The 15153-nt window shown below is 56.8% G+C and overlaps 4 protein-coding genes across 4 annotated transcripts in view; 3 read left to right on the top strand and 1 right to left on the bottom strand.

Annotated features, from left to right (window-relative positions):
• Window positions 1-5482: 5482 nt before the first annotated feature.
• On the bottom strand, window positions 5483-5961 carry SETTUDRAFT_167340 (uncharacterized protein). Its single transcript, XM_008024144.1, has one exon. It carries the CDS (start codon window positions 5952-5954, stop codon window positions 5763-5765), a length of 192 nt encoding a protein of 63 aa, XP_008022335.1. The 5' UTR covers window positions 5955-5961; the 3' UTR covers window positions 5483-5762.
• Window positions 5962-8350: 2389 nt separating this feature from the next.
• Window positions 8351-9923, top strand: SETTUDRAFT_75179 (uncharacterized protein; the record flags this gene model as incomplete). The annotated part of the gene is given in 3 exon segments (XM_008023755.1): window positions 8351-8382; window positions 8440-9763; window positions 9780-9923. Coding segments are annotated over 3 exon segments (1500 nt in total), but the record flags the coding sequence as incomplete, so codon positions are not given.
• A 1718-nt stretch (window positions 9924-11641) lies between these two features.
• Window positions 11642-14141, top strand: SETTUDRAFT_167338 (uncharacterized protein). Its single transcript, XM_008024143.1, has 7 exons — window positions 11642-11765; window positions 11816-11888; window positions 11942-12007; window positions 12067-12215; window positions 12264-12392; window positions 12445-13027; window positions 13077-14141. The coding sequence occupies exons 1-7, from the start codon at window positions 11755-11757 to the stop codon at window positions 14055-14057; spliced, it is 1992 nt and encodes a 663-aa protein (XP_008022334.1). The 5' UTR covers window positions 11642-11754; the 3' UTR covers window positions 14058-14141.
• Window positions 14142-14739: 598 nt separating this feature from the next.
• SETTUDRAFT_167337 (uncharacterized protein) overlaps window positions 14740-15153 on the top strand; it is a 2267-nt gene continuing 1853 nt past the window's right edge. The window contains exon 1 of the mRNA XM_008024142.1: window positions 14740-14996. Within this exon, the coding sequence (XP_008022333.1) occupies window positions 14909-14996 (88 nt within the window). The 5' untranslated portion in view covers window positions 14740-14908. The remainder of the gene's footprint in view (window positions 14997-15153) is intronic.

Below are 15153 nucleotides of genomic sequence, written 5' to 3'. Positions count from 1 at the left end.
AAAACCCCCCCCCCCCCCCCCCCCCACTCTCATGTACATGTACTCCACTTCCATCTGACATACATATACATACCAGGATCCCTCACTTTGCCATGCACCTTTGGGGCTGACCGACCATGACCCTGCCCATGCGCGAATCAAGACGCCCGGACTGCAATCCCTGGACGACGAGGCGTGGCCACCTACCTACCTACCTACCGACCTACCGCCCATGCGCCTGGTCCCAATCGAGTTCTTTTCTGAGCTGTGGGCCCCCTGAACAAGATAACTTTTTTTTTTCGCGCCCGCCTAACTTAAACTGCTTTCAGCTTTAACCCACCTTGCGACACATGGCGCCGAAGAGACCCCATTCATCGCCCATGTTCGCTTTCCCCTCCCCCCTCCCTCTCCCGTTGTGTTCATTTTGGGTCGGGGCTGCATCTTGTTTTTTCTTCTTCTTCCTCTTCTGCTTCTGCTTCTGCTTCTGCTTCTGCTTCTGCTTCTGCTTCTTCCCTGGCTTCCGTTGGTCCGACAAAGCCATGCTGACGGAGATGCGCGACGGCTCATCCGTCAGACGGGGACACGAAGAAAAACTGACGTGAGCTTAAAACCTCCGGTGCTCACCGTACACGGACAAAACCGTCATGACTTTTGGGCGCGTCGTAATCTCTTGTCCCGACCATCTGGCTATGCCTCCACACTTGATCGACGTGGCGGCATTTGGGTATCTATGCCCACAACATACCGTGACGTTCCCTCCAGCCATGGTAGCAAAGCAGTCTTCATCTTTTTTTTCTTCCCCTTTTTTCCCTAGTATATTCGTATGGCTCGTGATGCAGAGTCTGGCCATGCACACTGAGTCACGACCCGCACGGTCATCATCGCGCAACAACCCCAAAGACACGACCTGTTTTCTTTTTTTTCTTTTTTTGCGCGCGCGGCTCCCTAAGCAAGTGGGCAGTTTTCCAGGAAAAGCACATACGTACTAGTGTAGCTGCGCTTGCCGAGGGATGTCCGGTCTGCGCTGATGGAAATGTCGTATGTTGTCTCGTCTTAGTCGCCAGGCTAGGCCCGTCTGGTCGTGAAATTTGCAAACCCGCGCGCCCATGCAAAGCTTCACACAGCCCTCAGGGGTCCCCGATGCAGTCCGCCAGGCGGTAGAACCAGACTTTCCATAGTCCGTGGTTGCGGCCATCGGTGTGCGCTCAGTGGCTCGAACACATGTCAGAAGACTTAGTGTACCAACATGGTTTGAGGCGCAAAGTGCAACTCGGTACAACCTGCCGTCCACACCTTTTGCTGCTCGTGATCCTCGCGTTACCGAGAGTGGCCGACGACATGCAGCAGCCTCGTATCCTCACTGACCAAGATCTTCGACGATCGACTCGGGCGGGAAGGCTTTACCCGTCTCAACGAGGGGCGTGCAACCACCTTTGGCCTTGTCGGGGCGCGCGCGATAGTCCGCTCCTGCAGAAAAGACCAGTTTAGAGAGCAACGGAGCATCAGACCCAGCTGATTACAGCGCTTCATCATGCAGTCCGCAGGTGCAAGATCGCCGCGTCTCCACCAGCCGCCGTAGGGCTCACGTCCCCAGTGACCATCACTTGCTGCTTACAGGAACTAACAAGCTCTCTACTGCAGGGCAACCCGCTGTACCCTGATAGTCACTGGGGCCTCATACGACGTGGCGTTCGAGAAGCTGCTCGATAGGCGATTTACCTCCAAAAGCAATCGTGTCTTGCAGATCGCCCGAGGCCATTCTAGCCTAGCTGCACGGGCCCCGTGATTCAAATAGTCCTGGGATGAGGTCCGACGGTGTCGCCTTGCGAGACACTAATATCGTTCGCTTGACAAAGTGGCTGTGACTGCGAAAAGAAACTCCCTTCACCAGCATCCTTTTTGGCTTCGTGCTCGAGTGCAAGTCGCATCGCGTTGCTTGGACGGGCAGCCCCCCCACTTCCCCCCTTTTTAGTCTATACCAAAACGACATGGTGCTATGGTGTTTGCGTCTTTTCTTGGCAGAGGTGTATTCGGGAACACCCTCTGGAAAGACGCCGCTTTAACACGGCGCTTACTTGCCAACGGACCGCGCGAAAAACTAGCCATGTCGTAACGTAACGTGCCGAGAGCCGTTTCATAGCAGCTGTAGTGGCGCCTATCAGGATGAATCAACAGAGCCACAGTCTCCCTACTCAATTACCCACCCGTTGCATCTTGGTGATTCGAATGGCCTCGCTAGATTTCGACAGGACCACGTGTGAATGGCCACCATGGGGGGAGTTTTCCTTGGGAGGGGCGAGTATCGTGTGGGGTACATTCCGCCGGCGACCGAAGCGGGACGATCCAGAGGCTATTTTGCCGGATTCGCATTCGCAGCGACAAGCGAGAAAAGAAAAAGAAAGCAAGGACAATGGGCAATGCACGGAGCCGCATGCATACGGGGAAGATACGAAGCTTCATGAGAATCCCTTGTGCTCATGGTTGCAAGCCGGCCTTGAGACGTGTGTAGGCATGCGTTCCATGCCAATGCATAAACTCGGGCGCGTGGATGTTGTCGACAAGATCAATGTCGTCATGGATCCCGTAACGCGAGCCACGAGACCATCTCAGATGCGCGATCATGGCTTGCATGCAATGCGTTTCGCATGCTAGGCCCTGCTGCTTCTTGGCAAATCTGTAGGTGTACATAGTCCATTCGCCAATCTCGCGATAGCCGGTGTGCTAGTAGTCGTCAACCTGTTGATGCTCAAGCAGATGCTACTCCGCTCTGCATGCCGATCCGACTTAGTCACTCACTGGTAGACGCGGCAATTGCTCTAAATGTAAGACGCTGTGAGCATTAGTCATGTGTATTGCAAATCAACCGCTGTCTAGATGGCATACGTGTAATCAAACAGCCAAGTCGTTGGGCTGCTTGCGCACATTGGACATGCCGCGTCAGTGAAAGTACCCTAGAATATCTGTAATCATCATTGTCTGGAAGAATGCCTGATTATGCTGCTCTCCTGGGCCACCAGCTGGAAGGGGTCCTCAGGAGCCGCCATGGACGCAAAAAGAGCACGTGGGATGGCTAGTGGCAGAAATACGACACGCTCGAGCGGTGACTGCGTCGTTTTTCACTCAGCTGCTAAGCCACGCAAGTCTATTCTGTTGCCACCTTTGCATAGCATGGCGTACAATAACCTCGGGGTTTCAGGCTACGAAGCACGCGCAGCACGGGACACTGGCACAGCAGTCGAAAAAGGGCGTTAGGGCTGCTCTTGCATTCGTCCTGCACGGCGCTAGACCTGGATGGTCTTCTCCCAGGAGGACCGGAACACGTATGCCGATGACTGTCAGTGAGGTAGGGTTGTCCCAAAACGGGCAACCCTAACGATTCCTTTGGACACGCAAAGAGCAATCAGCCGCTCCGGTCCTGCAACGACCCATGTTTCCTCATACCCCCAAGCTCGCCGAGCTGGCTAAGGAAAGGAGGCCACTAGATTTTGATCAACAGATTCCCTCTGCATGTCGCTACAAGCGGCTGTGAGCAAGGCAAATGCACAGTGGACCCTGCTTGGGCGGTGTCCAACGTTGCCTCTTGTCCGCGGGCTGCCGTGCAAGAGTTGCGTCGACGCAAGCTCACGGCATCTGGAAGACGTGCGTGCACCACCCGATTTGCGTAAACGACCGACAAGAAACAGGTATGCCAGACTGGAACGGGCGGGTATTGCTCGAAACACACTTTGCGGAAGCCCCAGGGCGTGCGTCAAGGGTCGTACGATGCAATACCTTTATTGCATCCATGTCGCTTAGGCAAGACACCGAATCGGCGACAGTGCATCAAGCCCCTTTGGGGGGTCGCCCACTAAAACTGGGTATCAGATACGTGTGAGATGAAAAGGGTGTGGCCGGCATAAGATCGAGATCGACCGCCCAAGCGAGGGAATGTTACTGAAGATCTTGAGTCAGACGACAATGTTATTACTGGGATGTTCTTATTATCACTTTCTCTGCTGTTCCGACAGGGTTGCTTCGCCGACTAGTATCAAGTTTCCTCGGCTGTGACAGATTCTCGGCATGTGTATGCTTTTGGTAGGGATTCGCCTCATCTGTCGCGAGTAACGAGACATGTGAAGGGCCGCATGGACTCGACGACCCGCTAGAAATAGTGTTTAGAAAACCCTTGCGGCGGGTCGACACTGTCGCTTTGGACCAGGCACGTTATGCTTTTGTACTGGCAAGACACAAATTGGGACTTTTTGACCGAGAAATACCTCATGTGTGTTAGGTTCGAGCGACTACTTTTTTTTTTCAATACCCGAAACCGTGGGTACCGAGCGCTGTCGCAAAGTACGTAGCGGCTGTGGAGCTGTAACTGTCAGAAACGGCAGTGCGGGACAGACAGGTGTGGAGGTGTGAAGCAACACGAGTAAAAGTTAATCCACAAGGCTCCTTAACATTACACATCTTTTTCAAGGGTCCGGGTTGACAGTTATTCACCGATTGTTGCGACGCAGGTGACTTGCGGGCAGCGTGTCCGCGGCGAGATCCGTATCCTTTGTCATTGGTAGGCAGCGAATTTGGGGCAGCGAATTTGGTAGGATGGATTTCGGCGTATCATGCCGTCTAACTCAGTTAGCCAGCCGAATCCTATATTCAATACCGACGCACCCAAAAGCATGTTTGAGCTAACCTCTCGACTGACAGTATTGGCGCATCAGCTCATGAGCGGTGCATTGATGCATCTGATTGGGAGGGTGACGAAGCGCGTGCGCGGCAGACCAACCAAGACTACCTAATGGCGGATTGATTTGTCCGGGCCATCTCCTGCAGGGCGAGCAAGACGCCGGCTTGTGCAACGGCGAACGGGCCATTTGCGTGTTTTGCGACTGTTATTGACATGCGTTTCGAAACGCTTTGATTTTTTCTTTGTCATGACGGGGTTTTTTTTACATTGACAGCAGTGGGGGGTTGCCTGCGCATGAATGGGTTTGATTTCATGTAACATTGTGTTTAGAAGCGTTTGTCAAATACCGGCTGTTTAGACAGGCAGACGCGATTATGAATAATACGAGGAGGGTGGTTGGTCGGGTTGGGAAGAGGGTTGTTGCAGGGTGTAGAGAGTCAGGCCAGTTTAGCCATGGTGGGCAGGGGCAGGCTTGATACATAGAAGCTTGAAGACAATTGCGTAACCGGGCGTTCTGCGCGGGTTCGACGTTGTAAGCCACCGATGCTGCGTTTAACCTTGTCGGGCTGACCAGGACATGGGCAACCAGCGACCCTGTAAATAGCCATGGCCGAGAGGAACGTTTGATGAGCAAAAGTAGCAGAATCTCAAAGCCGTGAGACGTGTGATGGATGGGTTGATGCACGCCATGACCAGCTGTGCGGATATGTCGCACTCAATATTATCTCGAGACCCCTGTGTGTTTGGAACGGCGGGCGGACTGCGGGGAGTGAGGCCGAGCGTGGCACGTTTTTTTTCTCTTTCCATGATGGCCGTCAGCACATGTGAGGCACCTGACGAGACAAGTTTGCAAGAGTGAGCCGGGCATTGCCTTTGGGCTGGTAGGGGCTTGCGCGACTGACTCTGAGGCAGACAGCTGGCGTGACCGAGTTGCACTGGCGTCTATGTATGCGAGCCATATCGTCAGCATGGACAGGGCGGTACCGGATAAGGCTCAAGTTGAGAGAGGACGTGTGGTGAGGCCAGATCGGCCATGGGTTCCGCTAATGCAGCTAAATCGCAACGGAGACTTGTCGGTAACGTGCTAGAGATCTCTGGGACGGCTGCCGTTTTCTTACGGGCTTGCCAGGGCACGACGGTGCGCACTGGCAATGGCACGGACGGCAGTCGTGTGCGGTAGACGCGAACGCAGGCCCAGGATGGCGTTGTGTGCAAGCTGAGGGGCCGTGGACCATGGACCCCAGCGATTCAGCAGACACGTGCAGACGTCAACGGGCGAGCACTTGGTGGAGTGTAGCACCGCCATGTCAGCGGAGCAGGGAGCGGAGGGTCGGGGCCTCGTGTTGAAGCAATGTCATGGAGAAGATTTGGCAGCATGGCGATAGTGCATGTGTTAATGCAGCAGCAGCAGCGGCAGCGGCAGGCGGCGGCGGCGGCGGCGGTGGTGGTGGTGGTGGTGGTGGTGGCGGCAGCAAAGCGGCTCTCGAAAGCAAAGTGCGTCGAGCGCGGGCCGATGGGATCTGAGCAAGACGATGGCAATGGTGATGGTGCTGATGATGGATGGTTCTTCGGCAGGTGCTGCTTCATCTGTGTGGACGGTGCTGATGGCCGCAGCCCCGCTGCACTAATCGCGCTGCCACCGATTCAGATGTGTGGGCACCCCTGCGCTGATGGAGATTCCCGAGGGCCATCGAAGGGTGCCTGGCGGGACGAGCGAATGAGTGGCGTGCAGGCGTGTGGGTGACTGGCTGCGCGACTGACTTGGGGAGTGACAGGCTGATGAGTCGCGACACAGTCAGAGCAGAAGGGGGGCACGGCAGCTGGAGCCCAACGGCGGCGGCGAGTCACAGGCGGCGAGGCGGGCGTGGATGTGGGTGTGCATGTGTGCATGTGTGCATGCACATGTGTGGGTGAGCGAGTGGGTGAGTGGGTGAGTGGGTGAGCGGGTGAGGGTGCGGTGCGCGAGGGAGGCGTTCCCAGCGTCGGGCGGGCGTGGCGCACCGCCTGAGTGTTCTGGTGCGAGGGTGACAGCGTGTGTGGCTGTCGCGGCCAAGGCCATGGAGTGACAGATTGGCGTGGGCGTATGTGCCGGGAAGCCATCATGGGAAGCTCGGCTGCATCTCGATTGCATGCCACGACGGCGATAATTTGACCCGTGGCGGCGGCCTTGGCTGCTTCGGGCGTAGCGCCATCTCACCTCGTGTGCGCGGGGCGGCCATTTGCGCGGATGGGCGTCGCGATGCTTGTCCCTGGTCGCAACGGCTGTGGATCGGGCAGACGCACCCACAGCCCACAGCCCGCGCCCTCACCACCGCCCTCGCCCTCGCCGCCGTCGTGTGCCTGCACGCTGCACGCTGCACGGCCAAGACACGGCCATTGGGAGCCATGCGGGCGAGGCGCCTGCGCGCTGATCGATGCACACACACACGCGCGCCCGCACTCACCCACACGCACACACGCCTGGGTCACGCTGCTCGCTGCTTTTACCGCGCTGCAGCTGCTGCTATCCTCCCCCCCCGGCCCTAGTGCTACACCTGCTCGGTATTGCCCTCTCTCTCTGTGGTGTAGGGGGGGAGGGGGCGCGCGCGCACACACGCAGAGGGCTCAGCAGCGCCCTCCGATCCGGCAAGCGTCGCAAGGGCGGCTTTGGCACCCCCCCCGCCTATCCTTGCCTGCCGTGTCGACGCTTTGGGAGGCCGGCGGGGGCCCTGCCCTGGAGAGTGTTGCAGCTTGAACACCCAGCTATCGCCCTCTCCACCCGCAACTCTGCCGTGGCAAACAGACGTGCCGTATCCAATATCCTTGCTCCCTCACTGCAGACCCGCGTCACACTGCCAGACGACTCGCTGCCGGCGCGGTTCATCTCCGATCGCATCTGCTTTAGCCCGCTGCGCTTGTCCTAGTACTTGTTTCCGCTCACACCATGCCTGCAACCATCGACAAGACGCTGCTGCCACTGCCTCTGCTTTGCGAGTAGCTCACTGTGAGATCACGGCTTGGCCGCCTCCACCTCCTCACCCCATGTCACTGCTGCCCGCCCGCCTCTCCTATACACTCTGCAATATCATAGCAAGCCTGCTTCATAACCTGTCAAGTCTGCCGTGACCCAAGGGTCTCCCCCCTCCCCTCGCTGCCCGCCGTGCCTGTCAACACTACGTCAGCCACAACCCAGGCCACACCTTTCACCTCCACCTCCACCACCACCACCACCACTACTCCCACACCACCGACACCATCCGCGCCTGAACAAAGGACCCGCATCCCCGCCGCCCTCGACGCGGCCTGCTCCTCCACCCTCTCCACCTCCACCACCACACTGGACGGTTGGGCAAAAAACACGACGACGAGCACAAGAGGCGCCAAAAGAAACCAGAAACAAGCAAACCCGCGCCCACTGCATTGATTGCAGCCAGACTGCTGCCGTGCCTCGAGAGCGTGGCAATTGCACCAGAGAGAAAAAACTCCATCGTGGGCCCTCCCGACCTTGCCGACTGCATTGCTTGGCTACGCCTGTGGGGGAAGCAACGACTCCAACCTCGGGCGCCCGTCGACGTTGTGCGGGAAGGCACATGAACGACGCGGCACTGGGACTGCCACTCCCCGCCATCGCCATCGCCATCGCCATCGCCACTGCGCCGCACCTTGCCGTCGCTTCCCACGACCACACCCCGTCACTGCCTGCCTCGTGCTCCTCCCTACACCATGGAGACGCTCGATGCTGGTAGCAGACAGCCGTATGTCACCCCCTTTGCCCACCCGCCCGCCCTGCAGCCGCTAATCACATGTTGCAGTGTCGGCCTGCCCTCCATCAACCACATGGACGCCGACAGAGTCAAGCGCGAGGAGATTGACTATCAGAGAAAACTCTCGGCTCCCGCTATGCCGAGCCCGTTGCACGCCTACTCTGGGCCCTCACATTCACACAGCAACCACCAGTCGTCCGTCGCCAGCGCAGTACCCGCCTCGCTTGGGGGCTTGCTGTCTCCCCCCGAGTCCCGCAGGACGTCGGGCGACGAAAAGGACTCGCAGCGGCCCGCTGCCCGCCAGTCCTTGCCATCGATCCACGAGGCGCTGGGCTCGGAGAAGCCCCTCTCATATCCTGCTTCGGTGCCTCCGCCCTCTTCAATACCGCCAGCTCCCCAGCACTTCCACTCGACATCGGCAGCGCCCTCACCCGCCGAGCCACGTCCACGCCACTTCCCCCCGGAGCTCCAGCACCCCAGCCAAGGGCCCCCCAACTCTTCATCCCACGCAAGAAGTCCCTACCTCGCCTCGTCCGCACCACCCGCAGGCCCGCCCCCGCCTGCACCAGCTCCGACAGAGTCGTTTCCTCGCCCGCCATTCTCCGACCCACGGCCGCCGTATTCCACCACTCCGCACAATCCCAAGCTGCCCTCGCTCCATCCGCTCAAAACCGCCCAGTCTTCACCCCCGACCGCCCACCGTCCAAGCATCTCGTATTCTTCGTATCCGCCCCCAACCTCAGCGCCCTACGAGGGCCCTGCTCCTCCGTCCGCGGGTCCCATGAGCCAGCACCATTCTTACCCACAATATCCACCCAGCTATCCCCTGTCTGCTTCTTCCACAAGCGCACCCAACTCTGCGTATCCTCCACCAGCTTCGACTTACTCTGCCCCGCCCCGGTATCATCCGCAATCATGGCAAGACAACGCCGAACTTGCTCGTTTGGAAGAAAAGAAGATTGGACGCTCGAGCCTGGCTCCCTACGGCGAGTCTGTCAAGCGGCATCTCGAGAGCTTCGACATTGAAGCATCGCTCAACGAAATGGCCGATGGGTCTGGACGCATTGCCGAGTTCTCCAAGATGTACCGCCAGCGGGCGCACGACAACCAACGCATCGGCATGACGCCACAGTCGATGCCAAGGCTAGAAGAGGTTGACGAGATGCTCAAGCAAAGCGAGAGGATCCAGATGTCTCTGCAGCGCATGCGAGATGTCGTCTTCAACCATCACCAGGCGAGCATGGCCGAGGCTCCGCAGGACCCGCGCTATCGACCAATGAATGGCTACGATGAGAGCGGTAGCGGTTATGGTGACGACAGCAAAGGCATGGGTGGCTTTGCTGGCGCTGACAACAAGACGCGGAAACGAGGGGTAAGTAGACGTCGAGACCACGATTCATACTGACGCTGACTCTACAAACAGCGTGCTGCTCCACCAGGACGATGCCATAGCTGCAACCGTGCCGAGACGCCCGAGTGGCGAAGAGGGCCCGACGGTGCGCGGACCTTGTGCAATGCTTGCGGCCTGCGTAAGTTTGATGCGACAGGATAGCTACGGCCCATTAGCTAACACTACCCCTAGATTATGCCAAGCTGACGCGCAAAATGGGTGGCAAGCAAGCCATGACCAGCTCAAATCTACGACCCAAGCCCATGGAGCACGGCTCACCGACGATTTGATGACTCGCCAGCAACGCTGTAGCAATGCAGCCCGGGGACCGACTTGTTCGGAAAACACGGAGCACGGCGCTTACGGTTCTACCTTTAGCAACTTCTATCACCAACTAGCATTTTTATTCGGATTGGCGCATGCTCACGATTGCAAGATTGTAGCACATGTTTGCAACATGCAGGGGCATTGGCCCAGGGGCACAAAATTTTATCTTGCATTTACAAGAGGGGGTTTCCATGTTGGTCAGCCTATCTTGTCAGAGATGGGACGTCTGTATCATTCCATGGTTCTGCGGCGTCTTTGGAAGGATTTTCCTGGCAGACTTGAGCGCAGAGACGTTCTTGGCGATTGCCTACTCGGGTGCAGCAACGGGCCACGAGGCTCGAGGAGCCGTAGCCGTGTTGAGACGAAGCATCGTTGCACTCGAAACTTGCCCGGTGGGTCCGTTTGTTGGGGCTCATCTATTACGGTCTACTTCTTGTTTTGTCTTTTAATACCAGCAGTTGCATTTTGGCACACGGATAGGGGGCTTGGAGGGACATGTACTGGATGACGGCGTTCTTTTTTTTTTACTGAACATGGCCATCTTTCAGGATGGGTCGATCATTGGACGGGAGTTCTGGTGCGCCGACAAGCGCTTACCATGGGGCGACAAGATTGTTTTTGTATGCATTTTGCACGACGCGCACTTTGCTAGAAGTGCATGATGCCTCTGAGCAGTTTTGACCAGTGTTCGCAAAGAGATACCACGGGCTTCTAGGTCCACTCTACGTAAAAAAAAAAGCCAATAAATACCTAGCTATCACCTGAGCCGGTGGTCTTTTTGTTTGCAAGACATACAAGGCGTGACATGGGTTGTGCGTTGAGTGCCGGGGGGAAGGGTGCAACAGGTCTTGTCGCATGGCATCACATCCATGACGGGCGCAGAGAGTGAGAGCGAAGTCATGGCTGGATGGTGGATGAACATGGGGAGCTCCCAAGCCCGTTGACAATCAGGGATGGCTGTGCCGCTTGCAGGTGTCATGTCGTGGCCACGGGAATCCGCGGCAGCCATGTTATCGAAGAAGGCTCTCGTCAACCCTACGCCTAGGGACGTCAGCGACCGACCAGCATGCACGTGGGGCGCAAGACAATGGTAGGCGAGGTGCATTTCGGTGCTGCCGGGCCCCATGGCCGCTGTTGGCAGGCGGGCGGCAGTGTTGCGCAGGACAGGGTGGAAATGCGAGCACAGCAGCAATGTGCCACACGGTGGTGGTGGTGGTGGTGGTGGTGGTGGTGGTGGTGAGGTTGGTGATGTTGTGCGAGGCGGACCAAAGAGGCAAGTCTGGTGCTCGCTTCGGAAGAGGCATAGTGATGGCATAGGCCTGGCCGGGCTGCATGATGCATTAATAATCCGCAAGGCCCTGCGCGCGCGTCTAGTCCTGCACTGCGCCTGAGGCGCATACTTTACCAGAGGCCTGTGGACTGGAGAGAAAGATTCTCTCTCCTCTCCGCCGCCCGCCGTCGCCAGCTCGCCGAGTCGATAACGCAGGAAACCGAGGCGTCTGCAGCTGGCCCGAAACTGCTGCAGCCCTGAGTGCCGCCAACCTCCCCCCGCCACAAGGCCCCAATTCCTGCAGTGCTCCCCCAACCACCTCCCCGCAATCGCCGTTCAAGAGCCACAAGCCACCCACCCATTCACAATCTCGGCCATGGGTCTGCTGTGAGATCCGTGCCACACGACTCGCCCGCCCTCGCTAATGCCATCTCCAGGGCCCTTGGAACGCCGCTCGACTGGCCGGATGCCAAGAAGGCTGCCCACCAGGTCAGGTCGTGGGGAATCGAAGTATGCTCCGCCCACACACGCCCACACGACACACGTAGTAATGTCATGGACAGCAACTACTTGCCATCTGGCGCAATGCCAAGGGCAAGGAAAGGGATGCCCTCCTCTGGGGAGACGAGGTGACCACCGCCCGCCCTGCCCCTCGCCGCGCTCCCACCCCCAACTGATTCGCCTGCAGATTGAGTACCTGGTGGTTTGCTACGATGAACATCACCACAAGGTCCGCCTGTCGCTGCGCCAGGCCGACATTCTAGCTGCCTTGGCCAACGACGAGAAGCTTCTGCAGCAAGGCGGCGGCGTGCCGGACCTGCAGACTGGAAATGCCGAGTGAGTCCAAACTCCTTGGGCCTGACATATCGGTACTGACCAGGCCAGTGCAAAAGACAATCCCGCACCCGTGTTTCATCCGGAATTTGGAAGGTTCATGCTGGAAGCAACTCCTGGAAAACCGTGGGGAATTGGCTTCAAGGATCTACTCGACGTGGAGCCCAATATGAAGTGGAGGTACATGACCCTGTTCCGTCGACGACTAGGCGCGTGCTCACACTTCCCACAGACGAGCCATAGCCAAGGATCACATGGCACAGACGGAATTTCCGGTTACATTGACGACATTCCCTCGTCTTGGATCAGCTGACTGTATCGTACCGTCTTATCCTGTTTCAGGCCCCAAGCTACGCTCCCAGTTTGTTCCGGACGAAATTGCCAATCCCCATATCCGCTTCCCAACGCTGGCTGCCAACATCCGCTGGCGAAGAGGCAGAAAGGTGCAAGTCAACGTGCCCGTGTTTCGAGACGAGAAGACGTCGTGGCCTTGGAAGGATCCCACTGTCAACTATGATTTGCACAACTGGCCCGAGGACGACGATGTCCGCAATGGCGCTGCCCAGGACAACTACATCCACATGGATGCCATGGCCTTTGGCATGGGCAGCTGCTGCTTGCAAATCACCTTCCAGGCAAAAAACATTGAAGAGGGAAGGACCATGTACGACCAACTCAGCCCGATAGCCCCCATTCTGCTGGCATTGACGGCAGGAACACCAATCTACAAGGGCTTCCTGGCCGACACCGACGTGCGCTGGAACCAGATCAGCAGGGCGGTTGATGACCGGACCCCAGAAGAACTGGGAGAAAAGGCAGGCACATTGTTTTGAATGATTCGGACACGTCTCTAACTTGCAGCAGCCTCTCAAGAACGATAGATGGCGACTTCCCAAGTCTCGCTATGCATCCAACTCGACCTACATTGCCCAGGACCCACGCCTGCGGCCAGAGTATCTCGACCCAGACCTCATCATAGACCCCGATCTCAAGAAGCGGCTGGTCGACGGCGGTATGGATGATTTGCTGGCAACCCACTTTGCACATCTCTTCATCCGCGACCCGATTGTTGTCTTTGCCGAAGATCTCCAGGAACTCGATCTTACCAAAGCCGACCACTTTGAGAACTTGCAATCAACCAATTGGCAGCACATGCGCTTCAAACCTCCGCCAGCTGGCTCCGACATGGGCTGGCGCGTTGAGTTCCGACCTATGGAAATCCAGATCACGGACTTTGAGAACGCGGCCTTCTCCATCTTCATCGTGTTGCTCACCCGTGCAATCCTGTCATTCAACCTCAACTTCTACATCCCCATCACACTAGTGTCGGAGAACATGGAGACAGCACACATTCGTGACGCGGTGTCGACGCAAAAGTTCTGGTTCCGCAAAGACCCTTTTCCAGCGCACAAGCCCAGCAGCGGCACTGGAACTTCGACACCCGCTGATGCAAGCCGACCAGCAACTCCCACTGGGCCGGTGGAGGACGAGTACGAGCAAATGACGATCAATGAAGTCATCAACGGACAGCAAACCTCGTCGGGCGACGCCGGTTTCCCTGGCCTCATCCCTCTTGTAGAGTCATACCTCAACAGCATGAACGTTGATGTCGAGACTCGCTGTGATCTTGCCACCTATCTTGATTTGATCCGCAAACGCGCCAACGGCACATACTGGACGGCAGCCAAGTGGATCAGGCATTTTGTCCAGTCCCACCCAGCATACCAGAAAGACAGCGTAGTAAACGACGAAATTACATACGACCTTATCAAGGCCACGGAGCAGATTACAAAGAACGAGGGCAGAGATGGATTGGGCAAGGAGATGTTGGGCAAAAGGCGCTGAAAACAAGCAAATTATGCTTTGCAACTTACGGGAGAGGTTGAAAAGTACAGGACACGTGCATTGCGTATATAGATATGCGGGCAGCTAAAAGCGTTTGAAAAATATAGATTCTGTTACTTTCATGAATACTGCCTGTGTAGTCTTCGTATACGAGTCTGTCTCTAGCATGCACGACATGTAGTGTTCCAGCTGCTGAGCATAGTGCCTGTAGACCATACAAATCTTTGATGCTATTCAACACGGCACGCTTGTAAGTCTGAAAAAGCGGAATTTCAATATCAGCATTACATTACGCACTGGTGCATGGCTCACGCGAATCCATCTTTGATAGCGGTGACGTCGATCTTGTATCGCGTATACGAAATCAAGCTCCAGCCCCAGCAGCCACAGAGCCGCACTGTCGTTTGCCAATGCCACATACATGCAGGTACATGTGCTCTAGCGGTGCATCAACATGCGCATACAAAAAGCGTCTAGATTGATGATGTGCAGGTGCCGCGGGAAAACGTCGTCATTCGCAAGTAGTGCCTTGAACCAAGGCGTTCGTTCGGCAGAGAAAACGCCCCCGCCGCGCCCTTCTAGCGTCAGCAAGCGGCATGTGGCCCATGCATCAAAAGTTCATCATCGCAAGCATCATCACAGGCGCCCACAAAGCTCGAGCGCCCAAACACCCACACCCACCACCACCACCACCTCTTCCTCCCTATCCATCGACTCAATCTCCAATCGTCACATCTCATCTCCAGATACCTCTCCATCCGCCCTTCTTCTCAATCTCGATCTCGATCTCTCTCTCTCTCTCTCACTGAATAGAAAAAACCGGCTTCCCACGCCCGCTCCAACCCGCAATCATGGTCCAGCTCACCGAAGTCACCGACGAGGAGTTTGTGCGCGAGCAGGAGGGTCCCATTGACGAGGAGGACTGGGACACTGATTCTGGTATGCAAAAAAAAATTAATTCCACACAATCCTCTCCTTCCTATCCCGCCTTTATACCCACAGCTTTCACTACTACTACTACTACTACTACTACTACTACTACTACTACTACTACTACTACTACTACTACTACTACTACTACTACTACTACTACTAC

This window comes from Exserohilum turcica (genome assembly GCF_000359705.1).
Source record: "Exserohilum turcica Et28A unplaced genomic scaffold SETTUscaffold_11, whole genome shotgun sequence".
NCBI classification, from domain to species: Eukaryota; Fungi; Ascomycota; class Dothideomycetes; order Pleosporales; family Pleosporaceae; genus Exserohilum; species Exserohilum turcicum.
The sequence above is the reverse complement of the archived record's forward strand: the minus strand, read 5'-3'. Positions and strand labels throughout refer to the sequence as shown.

Excerpts from the sequence above, each read along its gene's own strand:
- SETTUDRAFT_167340 (XM_008024144.1), bottom strand. The coding sequence starts at position 5,954 with ATGGCGGTGCTACACTCCACCAAGTGCTCGCCCGTTGACGTCTGCACG.
- SETTUDRAFT_167338 (XM_008024143.1), top strand. Across the intron at positions 12,008-12,066 it reads CCCTCCTCTGGGGAGACGAG|ATTGAGTACCTGGTGGTTTG; the intron begins GTGACCACCGCC and ends ATTCGCCTGCAG. Across the intron at positions 13,028-13,076 it reads CAGAAGAACTGGGAGAAAAG|CCTCTCAAGAACGATAGATG; the intron begins GCAGGCACATTG and ends AACTTGCAGCAG.